This window comes from Sinocyclocheilus grahami, unplaced genomic scaffold (assembly GCF_001515645.1).
Source record: "Sinocyclocheilus grahami isolate Dianchi unplaced genomic scaffold, SAMN03320097.WGS_v1.1 scaffold26.1, whole genome shotgun sequence".
NCBI lineage: Eukaryota > Metazoa > Chordata > Actinopteri > Cypriniformes > Cyprinidae > Sinocyclocheilus > Sinocyclocheilus grahami.
Window position 1 is genome coordinate 1,803,715 of NW_015505205.1, and position 16,973 is coordinate 1,820,687.

The 16,973-nt window shown below is 35.9% G+C and overlaps 2 protein-coding genes across 5 annotated transcripts in view; one reads left to right on the plus strand and one right to left on the minus strand.

The window, feature by feature from the left end:
* vti1a (vesicle transport through interaction with t-SNAREs 1A) overlaps positions 1 to 15,453 on the minus strand; it is a 149,277-nt gene extending 133,824 nt beyond the window's left edge. For 2 of the 4 annotated variants that reach the window (XM_016251774.1, XM_016251800.1), the window contains exons 1-3: positions 15,241 to 15,451; positions 8,902 to 8,960; positions 8,236 to 8,346 (exon numbers count right to left, since the gene is read on the minus strand). In XM_016251774.1, coding sequence (XP_016107260.1) covers positions 8,236 to 8,346; positions 8,902 to 8,960; positions 15,241 to 15,334 — 264 coding nt within the window. In that variant the 5' untranslated portion in view covers positions 15,335 to 15,451. Of the gene's footprint in view, positions 1 to 8,235; positions 8,347 to 8,901; positions 8,961 to 15,240 lie in introns of all 4 variants that reach the window. The other 2 variants (XM_016251791.1, XM_016251784.1) reach the window with 2 other exon arrangements.
* Positions 15,454 to 15,478: 25 nt separating this feature from the next.
* zdhhc6 (zinc finger DHHC-type palmitoyltransferase 6) overlaps positions 15,479 to 16,973 on the plus strand; it is a 12,142-nt gene continuing 10,647 nt past the window's right edge. The window contains exon 1 of the mRNA XM_016251754.1: positions 15,479 to 15,663. The gene's annotated coding sequence lies outside the window, so the exon portion shown is untranslated. The remainder of the gene's footprint in view (positions 15,664 to 16,973) is intronic.

Consider the following 16,973-nt stretch of genomic DNA (forward strand, 5'->3'; position numbering starts at 1 on the left):
CATCTCCTCTCACACAGACACACACACACACACACACACACACACACACACACACACACACACACACACAGAGAAACATGGAAGTGTTTGTCCTGAATTGAAAAGCTCTACCTGATCTGTGTCACGGGTAGCTATGAAGACAAATAGGAGATTATCCATTAAAATAGCCAATTCACCACCCAAAAACACAGCACAATTATCAACAAATTATGTAACTAAAATCTTAATACTTTTATGAAGATTTGTAGATAAATTCGATCATTAAATATGCTTATTACTACAGAACTTTTAATATAAATGATAAATATTATTTTATATTTATTATAATTATTATAATTCCAATTTAATTTGATTTTCATGATTGTTCTATAAATTGCAATGTACTATTTATTTTAGTTTTTTATTTTATTGAATAAATCATGTAATACATCTAAATAATACGCTTTAAAATTAGGATTTAAAACACACTCAGACTGTTTTTTAGTTTTCTAGTTTGGGGGGGGGGGGACTCCACTTTTATTAAGTACATGGTATCTTCATTCCCAGCCATGGAGGCTTGATTTTCTCCTTCGAGTGACACACTCCTTCACCTCATCATCGTCCCATCACTGCGATTAGAGTACGCGCCACAGTGCTGATCTCTGCAAAGCCACACAATCCCATCTCAGAGTACCAACCAATCCGCAAGGCGCCCCGCGGAAAACAACTCCATAATAAAAGACGTGTTCAAAAGATCGATTTAGTCCCTTCTTAAATCGGTACAATCTCAAAAAAAGAATCCCATCAATCCGTGAGATTTCCATAATAAACACAGAAGGTTTCTAATCAGCGAGTGCGATTGGACTTGGGCGTCATAGGAGGCTTGCTAAACTCAAAGGACACAACTATCCTAATCTGCATTACCTTCTTAGCGGCATGAAACAATCAGACAACAATCGAGAGTTTTTCCGAGTGCACATTCGGCTCTAATTTAAGGCGATTAAAGGTGTCGAACATCCAGGTCAAGTATGTCTGTCATGCTTCTCTTTTGTGGAAGCTGCTGTAATAGATGACTTGGTTGGTATAACAAGAACTCTAAGAAACAAGTTTTGAGTTTTGATTCTGAAAGATTCAAAGCGCTTATTTGGAAAGCATGTTGTGTGTGTAAAACCTGATATAGCGCACTAAAGGCTGCAACAAGTCTGCAGATGAGAAGAGCTTGACGATTAAAAGTTAACTTGGGGAAGTGCAACAAAGTTTTATTGAAGTCATTGGATTTCATCAAGATGATTGACAAACCTGTGTTCAGTTCACTTATCCGACAAACAAACCCCTGAAGGGATTTAACAAACTCCAACAAAGTTTTGCTGCATCTGTGACCTGGACCTTGACTAGTAATTTCATAACGTAAAACTGTCCGTTGACAAAGACTTTTTGATAAATGTCACAAATCACTCAAAGGCGTCCATTTACCCTTGCGAGACAATTTTAACGAAATAACAAAGCTGCCCACAATCTGACATTTTTAACAACTACGGCAAATTTACCATTAGAAAACTAGGTCGCATTGTATAATTTCACTGTAAATTTCTCAGACTACACTTAATATTAGTCATATTACTAATAAGCCTACAGAAGCCTTTGATAAATCTTATTAAACCCATAGTCATGTTAATTTTTTATGTTATTGGTCAAAATATACAATTCTTAGACCATACATTACATTCTTAGACCTTACATTACATCTTAGAATGTCTCAGCAAACCACTGAGGCCAGCCAACTCTGAGAAAACCCTGAAAATGTATTCTTCAAGAATTACTAAAAAGATATAAAGCAAAAATATCCGGCCACGAGAACATAGCTTCTATTTCACTGGAAGATGTTTTTATATAATTCAGTATTTTACAGTGTATTAACCTTAATATTAATTTTATTTCAAGGTCATTTGCTCTTTCTTCACAACCACAACACCTATTAAAATAATCTGCTCTGATAAACAATCTTTGAATTGATTCAATCCCAAACAATGATAACAAAACATGTTTACCACTGCAAAAGTGACCTGATAAATGCTTTATAGGGTTCTTGAATACCGAATACTAACAGCTAGAGTCAGGAGTTCATTTTACTTATTGCTTGCAGGAATTATTCAAGCAATTGTCGCAATTTTGAATAGGAAAGTGGAATTTAAAATAAGATCAATTCTCATAATTGTCTTGTGACTGTACAACAATTATAAAAGCCCATTTATAATTTACAATCAATAGAAAAATCAAGCTAAACAACATATTTTCTTTGCACATTTCTGGCTTAGGACCATGCTTCACAAATGACAATGTTTCAGATGCACATTTTCTCTATATCTCTTAAATACTCTTGTAAAAAGCATGGTATAAAAAAAACAATGAAAAGCACTGACATTTCATGTAAACAAAACCTTATTACTATTAAACTCTTCATTAATACAACCAAAATATTCACAATTTATTCAAACATAAAAATGAGGTCCTAGCAAAATACAAATAGTAAAACTAATCATTATAATTTGCATTTCTTTTTCTGACATCAAAATTTGTAAAAAAAAAAAAAAAAAAAAAAAAAAAAAAAAAATTTTTTTTTTTTTTTTTTAAACTGCACATTCATAAATGATTATGCAAATGTGATGCCAGTTTTTAAAAGACTATTAGTCTCAGAAGTCAGTCCAATAAAGAGCACAGTTCATAAAGATTAAATCACTAGTGCTGAGAGCAAAGCAGAACTCTTGAGGAGAAGTCTTTGAGTGTAGAAAGGTGGGAGAGACCTGTACTCAAACATTCACCCAGACCCCAGCCGCTCTGCCTACAAGCGGCACTTGCCCTCCAAATGAGCAAACAAGTACCCCATCACCCGGGATATTCACAGTGTTTAATCTCAGAGTTCCTCAAAGGAAAGAAGTCAAAAAGAGACTGATGATCTACCTATATCTAAAAAAAAAGACTTTGATTAGCAACTGCCTAAAAGCAGTGATGAGAAAGTGATATCTTCCTGATACCTTGAACAATGTCGCCATCTGTCGTTCACAGAAGGAAATGTGTCAGAACCAGGAATTGAGCCTGATGATGCAGTTTAGCTAGGTTTCTCGTCTCTGTATTGATGTGACAAAATCAAAAAGAAACCTAATCATTTTTCAATATTAAACTACATATATATGCAGCCATATCACCCTGTAGCCCAAGACTGGTCCCCCACTGAAGCTAAGCAGGGTTGTGCCTGGTCAGTGCCTAGATGGGAGACCTCCTGGGAAAACTAGGGTGCTGCTGGAAGAGGTGTTAGTGAGGCCAGCAGGGGGTGCTCACCCTGTGGTCTGTGTGGGTCATAACGCCCCAGTGTAGTGATGGGGACACTATACTGTCAGCAAGCACCGTCCTTCGGATGAGACGTTAAACCTAGGTCTTGACTCTCGGTGGTCATTAAAAATCCCAGGATGTCCTTCGAAAAAAAGAGTTGGGGTGTAACCCTGGCCAAATTTACCCACTGGCCTCTGTCCATCATCATGGCCTCCTAATCATCCCCATACACTGATTGGCTTCATCACTCTGTCTCCTCTCCACCAATAAGCTGGTGTGTGGTAGTCGTTCTGGTGCACTATGGCCGCCATCGCAACATCCAGGTGGATGCTGCACATTGGTGGTGGTTGAGGAGATTCCCCCTTTCTATGTAAAGCGCTTTGAGTACCCAGAAAAGCGCTATATAAATGTAAGGAATTATTATTATTATATATACACTACCGCTCAAAAGTTTGGGATCAGTAAGACTTGTAATGTTTTTTAAAGAAGTCTCTTAAGCTCATCAAGGCTGCATTTATTTGATAAAAAATACAGAATACAGAAATCTTGCAAAATGTTATTACAATATAAAATAATGGTTTCTATTTTAAAATCCTCTAAAATATAATTAATTTCTGTGATGCAAAGCAGAATTTCCATCAGCCATTATTCCAGTATAAAGTGTCACATGATCCTTCAGAAATCATTCTAATATGCTGATCCGTTTTCAGTTTTTTTCTGTATTTTTGATCAAATAAATGCAGCCTTAATGAGCATAAGATACTTCTTTAAAAAACATTACAAGTCTTACTGATCCCAAACTTTTGAGCGGTAGTGTGTAGATGTATATGTATATGTATATATATATATATATATACACACATACACACACACACACACACACATACATATTTATATATATTGTGTGCTCTGATTGGCCAGCTATCCAGTGCGTTGTGATTGACCGAATACCTCAAGCGTGTGACGGAAATGTTACGCCCCTTACCATACTGTGATGCCCTGTCTGGCCGGAGCGATGAGACAAAAACATTCAAACCCATTATAAACGAGGCCGCGTACACATAAAACCATGTCTGCATTTGTGATCGGAGAAATGACAAACAACAAGCGCTACTCTACACTGCTCAAAACTCACGTTTGAATCGTCAGTGGCAAATTCTTTATATATAAAAAACGTATTTACAGACTGTTAGTCAGAACAGCCGGCATTGTAGTCTACTCTACCAGGATCAGGAAACAGTCCTCCATAAAATGTGCTGCACACATCTGAATATTTGGGTTGAACAGTGTTGTAAATCGTCCTCTTTTGGAAGGTCAAACAAAGTAGTTTCACTTTCACAACGAAACACAGCGTCTTCACAACATGGCGGAAGCAACAATACTACAGCGAGAATAAAAGCTATGCCTTCTTTCTTTGCGTGAACATTTGGGCGGCGTTATGCAAATCTTCCCACATTGTGACGTAGACATGTGGGGGCGTGTTAGAACGAGCCGTTTTAGGTAGGTGTGGTTGACTCTTAACTTTGATAAAGAATATCTCTTTGGATTTGAGACTTTAGTCTTTGCAACTTTACAGATCTTCTTTATGCACCAAGAGCTTGTAACACTCCAAAGAGAAAGGAAAAATTGAAATCGCATCATATGACCCCTTTAAATTATGCCTCCATTACTTCGTTTTTTTGACCCAATCAAAAGTGCCGCTAAGAGGCGCTAACTTTTATGTTTGGCTTTAACAGGTCCTGACTGACTTTCAGACAAACACAAATAAGCTTTTACTTTTTGTTTCATTTAATTTTGTTTTGCAAGCATGTGCTCATTTTTTATATATTTAGCACTCTCGCTTTTTTGCTAATATAAGGCCTCCGTGGGGGTTCTCAGCTTTAAGACCCTGCGCCCCCATTATCAAAATGAAGCCATCATGAAGGGAGCATACCTTCGGGATGTCCTTCTGATATCTGCCTACTTTCTCTTGAAAAATGGCAGGGTTAAGAGGTCGGCTGGTCCCCGTCTGCCGCCGAACAGGAGGCTTAGTCTGGCGGGTGGAATGGAGCGAAGACTTCAAACCGCGGGTGAACGGGTGAGTGCGAGCGAGGGTGAAGAGAGAGAAGCTCCAGGGAGGCCAGAGGAGGGGAAGGGCAGGACAAGGCCTTGATTTCCCGTGGAAGCACAACAAAGCCTCTGCTTTTTAGAGAAAGCAGCGATGGCCCTCTCCCTGACACCTCTTAGAAGTGTGCGTGTGTGCTCACGTTGCGTGGCAGAGAGGATAAGCCATCCACGCTAAAGCATTTGGCACTTCTGAGGAGCCAGCTGAATCTCCCGGCTTTAGGACAACTTTCTGGGGTTTGCTATCACCGGCGGCTTCAGGGGGATCTGTTCTTCAAATGCACATAAATTCAAAGCACCAAGGAGAAAAAAAGGCTTTCAATCAGAACAATTATAATCTCAGTCTGAAAACACAAAACATCTGTGAAATTTATTTTTATTTATTTATTGTTTAAGTAGAGACTAAAATTGAAATTTTGGATGTGTATTATAAATTACTACCTAACTATTGTTAATTTTCATTAATATTCTCAATTTTATTGTTACTATGCCAAATGAATTTAAAAGTTATTCAATTCTTAACAAAAAGTTAAATCATTTGATCTATTAAACTGAGTTTAGAAAGCACAAAACATTTTTTAAATAAACGACAGCTTAAAATGTTAACAGTACCCAACATCTTGCATATCCATGATTAGTTTGCAAATATATCTAAAAAAGGAGGTGAAAGGCAAAGGAATGTAACCATGAACGGTGCACTAAACCATTTCACAGCGGGTGTTAATTGCATGATAATTAAGCATGGCAACAGTCAAGCAGGAGAAGCTAAAGATTAATCATCGGCCAATTAAATGCCCACGGTGAGGAACGTGAGGCCCCTCAGAGACGAGAGATCTCCACTGTGATCTGAGCTATCAGCACAGCGGCACAACATCAGATCACTGGCAAAAGATCCTTTTCAAAAATCTCCTCATTTATGTCAGCCTTTTTGGAATCTTTGTGGATGCCGTAGCCATCTGGTAATTGATAACAAGAGCAACTTGCGTTAGGTGCAGGTGCTGGGTTTGAAAGCAACGACTTCAGATGAAGAGAATTTGCTGCGTGCTGAGACTTCATATGGTGGCATCAGTGAATGGAGTGGATTGCAAAGGGAACAAGGCTGTAGAGGGACTGAAATGCCTTAAAACGGTTTAATTCCAGTGTGATATATATATATATATATATATATATATATATATATATACACACATTACTGTTCAAAAGTTTGGGATCAGTAAGACTTGTAATGTTTTTTAAGTCTTATGCTCATCAAGGCTTTCGATCATTTATTTGATCAAAAATACAGAAAAAAAACAGAAATCTTGCAAAATGTTATTACAATATAAAATAATGGGTTCTATTTTAATATACTTTAAAATATTAGAATTATCAATGTTGGCAACAGTCATGCTGCCAAATATTTTTGGGGAAACTGCAAAACTTTTTTCAGGATTATTTGATGAATAAAAAGTTCAAAAGAACAGCATTTATTCAAAATATAAATCTTTTCTAACAATATAAATCTTTGCTATCAATTTAACACATCCTTGCTGAATAAAAGTTTTAATTTCTTTCAAAAAAAACTTTTGAACTGTAGTGTATATTGTTAGAAAAGATTGCTATTTTAAATAAATGCTCTTCTTTTTATTCATCAAAGAATCCTGGAAAAAAAGTATCACAGGTTCCAAAAAATATATTAAGCAGCACAACAGATTCCAGCACTGATAATAAATCAGCATATTAGAATGATTTCTGAAGGATCATGTGACACTGAAGACTGGAGTAATGATGCTGAAAATTCAGCTTTGCATCACAGGAATAAATTACATTTTAATGTATATTAAAATAGAAAAACGTTATTTCACATCATAATAATATTTCACAATATTACATTTTTTCCTGTATTTTTGATCAAATAAATACAGCCTTGATGAGCATAAGAAACCCCTGCAAAAAACAAAATATCGCTCTGATCCCAAACTTTTGACCGGTAGTGTGTGTGTGCATATATATATGCATACACACACGGTTTTATTTACAACTTCAAAATAAATATTTATGCAACTGAATAAAGTGGAAGGACAACATATGATGAATGTGATTTTAAAAAATAACATTCTAAGAAACAAAATATATATACTGAGATATATCAGTATACACAAATATATGAATATAAATTTATATTTATATTATTACTGAAACACAAGAGGGTTTACTAGAAACAGGGAATGTAGTATATTAACCTGGTTTCAGAAACTCACAAGGGCAAGGCCAACACCTCATATTCCAAATATTAAAGAATCAAAGTTTGTTTATTGTGTAGTTTATCCTCTCCTTATCCAGTATAACGTAAATGTGCCCACCTCAGAGAAAACAAAAAGCTGTGTATTTGAATAGGTCTATTACAGTATGACAGTAAGAAAGACAAACATGGTGATGTAAAACAAGCAAAGGAAAAATCTGGCTTCAGAGGAAAAGCGTCTCATTAAGGTTTGATGTGTGCGGGGTGGATTCTTCATGGGCAGGTAAAGTTATGAATAACTAAACAAGGACATCTGGCAAAAAACACAGGCCTGCTCTCCTTGGCCCAAGTGGTAGTTGCAAAAAATACACTCTGAATTAACCACAGTGGAAATGTCAACGACCTTAGGTGGGTTTTGAGTTGAAGAACCAAGCTTCAGACCACATGTGTATGTGCGCGTGTTTATGTGAAGAAGACAGAGGCCAATGACAGCACTCGCGCAATACACGCGCATTGTGTGAATACTTTCATTGGCCTCTTTCTTCTTATACCAAACAAAGCATTTATAATGCTTTGCTTGGTATAAGGACTTTTTTAATACTCACAAAATCTTTCTCAAGTTTCTCCATCTCTTGCTTGTAGCTCTTCAGACGGCTGTTGTACATGCCTCGGCTCTGAATAGGGATCTCTCGAACCTCCAGGTCCATCTGTTCGAGCTAGAAACATCAATTAAATTCAGTGTAAACAATCAAACTACTTCCCATACCATTTTGATACAAAACAATTCAACTGTCTAGCTAGTTTACTGTCAACCGGAGGCAGCGCAGAGGCATTGATTCAGGCACCCGGCAAATCAAGTCATGTTAGGAGGTGCGGCTTCATTAAAACCTCTGGCGCGGTTGAGCTCTGACAACTACGACATGTGTCCGTGTCACATGTGAGCAAACCGGCGTGCACAAAAGGGCTCCGCTGATTTACACTGTCCAATCAACATGACATGATGGGACAATTTACATGCAACACACATCCCTCCTTTCGGCACCTGCCACGGCGCCTTCCCCCAATAATGGCGTGAAATGTGTCACGCGGTGTCACTTAAAAAGCGCATTATGTGGATGTGATCACACCGTTAGCACCGAGCAGCCTTCAGCCAGATGAAGAGTGTCTCATGTCACCGGCGACATTGCAGGTGTTGTTTATGCAGGGGGGAAATTTTTCCAAATTCATTATTTAGAAAACGAGTGAGTGGAAATTACTGATCAAAGACCCACCAACTCTCTGACTTCTTCAAGCTGTTTGTCGACATTTAGAACCAGCTGTGTCTTCTCCTCTGAAAGAGAAAAAGAGGAAAACATATTGATCAGTGGATGGAGGAGCTGTGCTTCATGACAACAGCCCGACTCCCCCGCAACAACAAGGGAGCAAATAAAAACAAGCCTGCATTTGAAGATATATTTACACATTCTCAACGCACAAAGATCCATATTTGATGTGTCTTATTTTTCCACGTGTAAACGCCTTTGTTAGTTTGTGAAGAAGCGCAGAGACGCCTCTTGGCAACTCAAAAGAGGAGAGAGAAGTCAGCTCCGCCAAACTCTGCCATTCTGCCACCCACTCGGAACGACTAGAATGAGGTTGTATTGGTTTTATCCACTGGTACGAGCCAGGCCAAAGTATAGAGCATGACCAAATTTCCCTTTCATAATTTGCATCTACATCACCTCACTAATGTTCATTTGGAAGATGATATAAATGCTGTACATTGTATCTAACTCTCCAAGCATGTTCATCTAAAAATAAGAGAGGCTGTAATCTTAGGTGTTGTTAGGAACCGCACAAAATGCTAAAAAGTAATGACAGCAATACTATACTATACTACTTTGTTAAAAAATAAAAATAAATAAATAACAAAAATAATAATAAAAAAAATAAAAGACACTAACATAAACTGCTTTTATGCGACAAGCAATTTTAGGCATCAGTGCATTATAGTATTTAATTGAAAATAATTACAGAATAATAAAATAAAATAAAAAATAATAAAATATCAAAAATAATTAGTTTTGGGTATGTATGATTTTTTGAAAGTAATTAATACATTTATTCAACAAGGATTCAATAAACTGATCAAAAGTGACAGTAAAGACATGTATAATAATGTTACAAAAGATTTCCATTTCAAATAAAAGCTGTTCTTGTGAACTTTCTATTCACCATAGGCCTGTTGCAATAATCAATATATCGACTTATCGTGCAATATGTACATGACCTCAATCATTTTTGGTGACGCAATATATCGGCTATTATATTTACTTAAAAATTAATGTCACCGTGTTTTTTACATTCCACCTGCGCCTGTGTCTTTTGCAGCTTCTCGTACATAACGTGGTGTAGTCATGAGGTGCTAGTTCAAATTTAAAAAACGCTTCTACAAAAAAAAAGTTTTATCTGAAGATATGGCCTTGTTTAGGGACATGTGCCTTTGTGCATACGGATATCTGACTGCTAAGTAGTGATTGTGTTTTTCAGCAAAAGTGTGCACCCTTAATTTACAGAGAAGGTCCGGGAAAAATCTGTAGATGGAAAAATCTCCATACAAGTTATTTGCGCATTTTTCTTTTTTGTACTTGTTACTTTGTACTTCTCGTTAGAAAATGCTTTTTTAAAGTTTTCTAAGGCATCTAATATTTTGATACTTAATTTCCATGATCTAAATATTCTTAAAAATGTAAAGTTTGTTGTCATTTGGAAGTGTGTAGGCCTTCTTGCATTATTATGCTGTTACATTATGATTATATATTCAGTGGCATAAAATGGTCTTTAAAATGACAATAATATCGCAATATATCGCAGAACAAAAACTTGTTATTGTGACAGGCCTACACCATACAATACTAAAAAAAAAAGTATCATGGTTTCCAAAAAATATTAAGCAGCATAACTGTTTTCATAATAATACGAAATGTTTCTCGAGCACCAAATCAGCATAATAGCTATAATAATAGCTGCTGAAAATGCAGCTTTGTCATCACAGTAATAAATTACGTCAAAATATATAAAAATAGAAAACACTTATTTTAAATTGTAATATTTTTATTAAATTATATACATATATACACACATTGTTTTTACATTATAGTCCCTAACTTAATATCTGTTACTACACCACATATTTTAGTACAGCTGAAATGATGTCTTGACCAGTTAGCATCCAGAACCAGAACTATTCATTTATAATACGAATTTTGTAATGATAGAAGCACACTATAAATAAATAACCCTGTGAAAGAACATCAGTATATCTACTGATCAAACAAGACCAGCGAAGCATATCAAACCATGTCAAGCGATAGCACTAATCATGAAGAAAAAAAACATTAAGCGATATCAAACGGGAAGCTGTCAATAAGCTAGAAACTAAAGTGAACTTCTGTTTTGCCCTTTGGCTTTCATGTCTTTTGGTGGTCATCAATCCATTTTTAAAATCCGTGTGCAACCTCACAGCCCACACAGTGTAAACAGCCAGGGGCGATTCTCTACAAGGTGAGCAAACACTGGGGCCTCTCTATTCACCCCTGGCATAAGGCAGGTTGAAATATATATCTCACTATTGCAGGTGCATGGGGCAGTACCACAAGGTTAGGTGCTCTTTGGGCAAAGCGTTGCACTGAGAAAAGTTCGACTTGTAGACGCATCTTTGCATCTCTTCTCAATTTTTCATTGTGTGTGACTGACAGCTCTTTCTCTTTGTGCAAATCTACCTAAAAAAAAACACGCACATTTATGTTTAATGGAGCAAGGCCTTGCATTATTTTCAAATTCATGTTTCGCAACTACAAGTTTTGCACTGTTCAACAAAACAAAACATCTTGGAGATTCTCAAGTGAATGAATGCGGTTTGTTGAGTGAAAAAAAAATGGCCAAGGGCATTACATCTATCCACTGGTCTTTATCAATGTTTCTACACATGTGACACTGTACAATGCCATGAGAACAACAGCATAAGCCGCTTTGTTGAAGCCACTGTTGGTCGCAAACAAATTTGCGTACCTAGGAAAGAGAAAAGGCAATTTTTTTATGGGCATAATTGTGGTTTGAATTCAAGAGCCGAACTCCTCTGGCAACACTGAGGAAGGTTTGGCCATCACTAATGAGTATGCTTTGCTTATGGCTTTGTTCATATTCAGTGGACTTATTTAAATGCATTTAGCAGCTGGTGGTGGGCCGGTCTGATGACACACTGTTTGTTTCTGCCAAGCTCTGAAGAAGCAATTTAAGCTTCAACAATTCACCACATTACACATTCTCATTCTTTTCAATATGCTTAAATAATGCATAGAAAAGCCAATCACGTTGCAATTGTTTGACAGCGCTTACCGAACTGAGCACACGCTGCTGTACGATTTTGAATAAGTGATTAATCCTTCTCACCTTTTGTTGACGTACAATAGAAGCACCGAGCGAGTACATCAGGTTATTCGATTATTATGAGACCAGACCTCTGAGGATTAATACTGACTGAAAGCAATCATTTACATTAAAAGTCACCAGACTGTATGAAAGTAACCTTTCATTGCCTTTCACTGACTTCTAGTTTCAATCCTGCAAAGTCAGAACAAGATCTTGAATTAATTTTATGTATTGGATTTTGAACTGAAACTGAACTGCATTTCTGAAGTTCACAACATGAGTAAAACAAAAAGTTGTATCAACTTCAAAAGCATCCTGAGGAGAATTTCCAGAGGATAGACCATATCTAGCAATACCACACTTTTGCTTCCCTGAACAGTTCAAAAAGGGCAAACAAGCATAGAGAAACACTGAAAACAATCAACTCAAGCAAACGTTGACATTGCTCTCGGCCATACGATTGTATCAGACATCTCAGAGCATTTCAAACAAATACATTCAGAAATTTTGTCTCTTTAAATTTGTTATGTGCACTCAAGAAATAAATTAAAAGACATAATAGTTAAACAATTATTACAAGGAAGTATCAAAATATCAAGACATAAGCCAATTAGCAAGAGTGCTCTAAAAAAAAAATCAACACATAAGGAAAGAGGCTTATGCTTTAAAAATGCCATCATTGCACAGCAGAACAATGTACACTAACGTTCAAAAGTTTGGGCCATAAGATTAAGAAAGTAAGAAATTAATACTTTTATTCTGCAAGAAAGCATTAAATTAATCAAAAATAACATTTTGAACTTTTTATTCATTTCCATTTATTCGTGAAAAAACAAACTTCTTTCCACAAAAATATTAAGAAAAACAGTTTTAAACACTGATAATATAAGAAATGTTTGAGCACCAAGCCAGCATATTAGAATGATCTTTGAAGGATCATGTGAAAAATAAGACTGGAGTAATGATGCTGAAAATTCAAATAGAAATCAGTTTTAAAATTGCAATAATATTTCACAATATTACTGTTTATTGTATGTTTGATCAAATACATCAAGCCTTAGTGAGCATAAGAGACGTGTCAAAAATATTTAATGGTCACACTTTAGTTTGGGGACCAATTCTCACTATTAACTACAACTCCTAATTTGCTGCTTATTAATAGTTAGTAAAGTAATTGTTAAGTTTAGGTATGGGGTAGGATTAAGGGATATAAAATATGGTCATAGAGAATAAGGCAGTAATATGTGCTTTATAAGTAAGAAACAGCCAATATGCTAGTAATAAGCATGCTAATAAGCAACTATTGTGTAACTAATAGTGAAAACCGGTCCCTAAAAGTGTTACCCATTTAAAAAAAAAAATCTTACCAACCCCAAACATTTGAACAATAGTGTAGGGTATACGTGTATATAGTTCATCTGCTGTGTAAAATATATAAAAGGAATAAATATTACGCAGGTTTATATTTCATTCTATTCTTGATTTCAGATGTTTTATTTTCTGCTTTCTTTTGTTATCCGTTCATACAAACCTCTGCTATCGTCCTACCATTCAGCCAAATAATATCAGACAGACCCTAAGAGCATGGAACATATTTCTTATGGGCTTCTGGGACACTGTTATGACTGGAAAGAAAATCCTTTATAAACACAGGTTTGATGATGTTTTCTAATAAAGTTATTTTTAGACCCTCTGAGCGTTCTCTCACCTATCCAACATCACACTTATCTCATAGCATCGTCCCCATGGCAACGTATTCATCTGATCTGAGAAATGAAACGCTCATAGCAAGTAAAGCAGCAGTAGCTTTACAGATGCAGAAGTAGACTTATGACAACCTGAAATCCTGAAGGGTCCCAGCTGGAGCACATTTTTAACATTGTGATTAAGCTGTCCATCTTTAGCATTGAAATTTTGACATAAAGTGCACCTGTGTACATTTCTATGTGATACAGTATACAGTATCTATGCTGACCTAGTAAAGGGGGATACAACAGGGGTCCACAACCTCTAGGGGCTCAATGGCGGTACTGCAGGGGACCACCTGAATTTTTAGCATCCATTACTCCAGTGTCACATGATCCTTCAGAAATCATTCTAATATGCTGATTTTTTTGCTCAATTAGTATCAGTTTGTATTGGTCCTCAATTATTAAGATGCTTTTGCTACTTAATATGTTTGAGGAAATGGTGATACATCTTTTTCAGAATTCTTTGATGAATAGACAGTTCAAAGAAATATCTTCACTGTCATTTTTGACCATTTTAATGTGCACTTGGTATTTTTAATAGTAGTGTTTCACGGTTTCCACAAAAATATTAGATAACAAGAAACATTGACAGTAGTAAGAAATATGTCTTGCACACCAAATCAGCATATCCAAAATGATTTCTGAAGGACCACGTGACAAGTCCTGAAGGATCATGACACAAGTTTAGCTAAACATATTATTGTTCCTCAATAATATAATAAAATGCTAAAGTATATGACTAATGTAATCATCTTAATAAAGTGTCAGAGTAAATAAAATCTGATACTATGGTAATGTTAGACAGTCGGGCTTGAAATGCAACACTAATTCTTACACAATATGTCCCATCTCTCAATCCTTGGCCTGAAATATGTAAAAGATGTCTGACCTACTGTATTCAATTCTTTAGGTCTGACAATATTTACTGTTGTTGTGTTATGTTCATAACAGCAGCTTGGGAATAATGACATTTTATGTTTAGTCTATTTCACAATAGAGAATAATGAATACAATTAACCCCATAAAAATGACAGCTGTCGTTGTCAATTATAGTAATGTCAACAACACAGACAGGGTGTCAAAACAGTATCTTGCATCTCTGTCTCTCTGTATATTGTTTGTACTGTGTGCTGTTTAATGCTGTGAGCTCCAAACTTGTATTCTTCTCTACTTCAGCCAACTCTTAAACTCCAACAAACACAACATGACATCCAAGATCTGTCACCCAAATCCTGTATCCTCACACATCACTGGAGACTCTGACACACTGGATATCCGACACCATGACCCTCACGAAACCATAGCCCATTTGACAAATGATATGGGACGTTTCTAAATAATATACCAACCAGACACACCAACAGAAGGAATGAATCATTCAATTATTTGTTTAGGTCTTCCTGACATGAATGTTTTGCTAGTAACTTAGCTCATTTACCAGCTACTTACCACCGGCTAGTTTGGGTATTCTTCCAATTTTGTTGGTTATTTCCGCGGTGAGGGTGCCAAAGTCCTGCTCGTACGCTTCAAAATCCGAAGACATGTTGTATTTTTGTTTTAAAAGATTAAAAGAGGGATGAACTGTGCTGCGTTACACACTGTTGCCTGTGTCTGCTTCTTATTGACGTCCGCGTCACTTCCGGGTGGTGTCACGGGAATTTGTTCACGATCTCTTCCTGTAAATGGTTCCGCTGTGGTGTGATTCGCGCGCGCGCGTGTGTATTGTCTTTCTCGGTGAATAATGTTTTAGTTATTTTAAAAATATATTTCGCTTCTGACAATATTACGGGCGTTTAATAGCAAGGTCACTGATTCATATTAAGCGTGACTTTCAGTTTTTCTTGGACTCTGATCGCACAAGGAAATGTCGAGGTAAGTTAGGTGTTATCGATACATTTTTCATTTTCAAAACAATCTCTTCAGTAATCAAAGCTATATATGTTGCTGCCGTCATAATGAAAGATACAAAACTTCATATATGTCTCTATTAGTAACCTTGACCTTTTTCGAGGCATATGTTATTGATAAGGTCTGATATCTTATGGATTGGTCATTATAAAGATAAAGCTGATTTCTACAGTCAGCCTCTATTTTCTTCTGTATTTTAATGTAATATTATATGTAGAATTACACTGAATGGATCAGATTGCATTTAAATGGGATGTTGAGTAATAGAGAACCGGTCAGTTCATGCAGACTGACAACAACTTGATAGAGTTTCTGAGTTTCTTCTGGTGCTGGACATGTTAAAAATCTTATGTTGTTTGTTTAAACACAAGCCAAAGCTAAGAAGAATCAAATCAAGTATGTTTAACCTAAATGATGTAATACAGGAGCATAGAAACAAAGCTTTGGGTGTGCCATGAGAACACAAGAAATGCAACCACTGAAGCACAATAATTGACATGTAACATTAACCATTGCATTCTCTGAATAGTCCTCATTTCTCTTTAGCCCTGCTTTATGTTATAATGACATCACTAAACAAGCTGGGCTGTTTTATTTAGACATAGAAATAGTGACGTAGAACACAAATGGATAAGCATAGTATTATTGCATTTTTGTGCCGTGAAGACAGTTGGCCTAGCCTTTAGCAAAAATGTACTTTTAAAAAATAGACAATGTCACATTTGAATTTGTTCACATTCCATATGAATAAAAGAATGAAGTGACAGTGACAAGTTTGGAAGTGATAAAATAATGAATATTCAAGAAATACCAAAGTAGGTAGTAGATAACAAAGTAGATAGATAGATAGATAGATATGAATGGGTAAATAATATTAGATAGATAGATATGAATGGATAGATAGATAGATAGATATGAATGGGCAAATAATATAGATAGATAGATAGATAGATAGATAGATATGAATGGGTAAATAATATAGATAGATAGATAGATATTGGTAAATACGATCCTGAATATGATCTGTCTGTCGATAGATAGATAGATAGATAGATAGATATGAATGGGTAAATAATATTAGATACATAGATATGAATGGGTAAATAATATTAGATAGATAGATATGAATGGGTAAATAATATTAGATACATAGATATGAATGGGTAAATAATATTAGATACATAGATATGAATGGGTAAATAATATTAGATACATAGATATGAATGGGTAAATAATATTAGATAGATAGATAGATATGAATGGGTAAATAATAT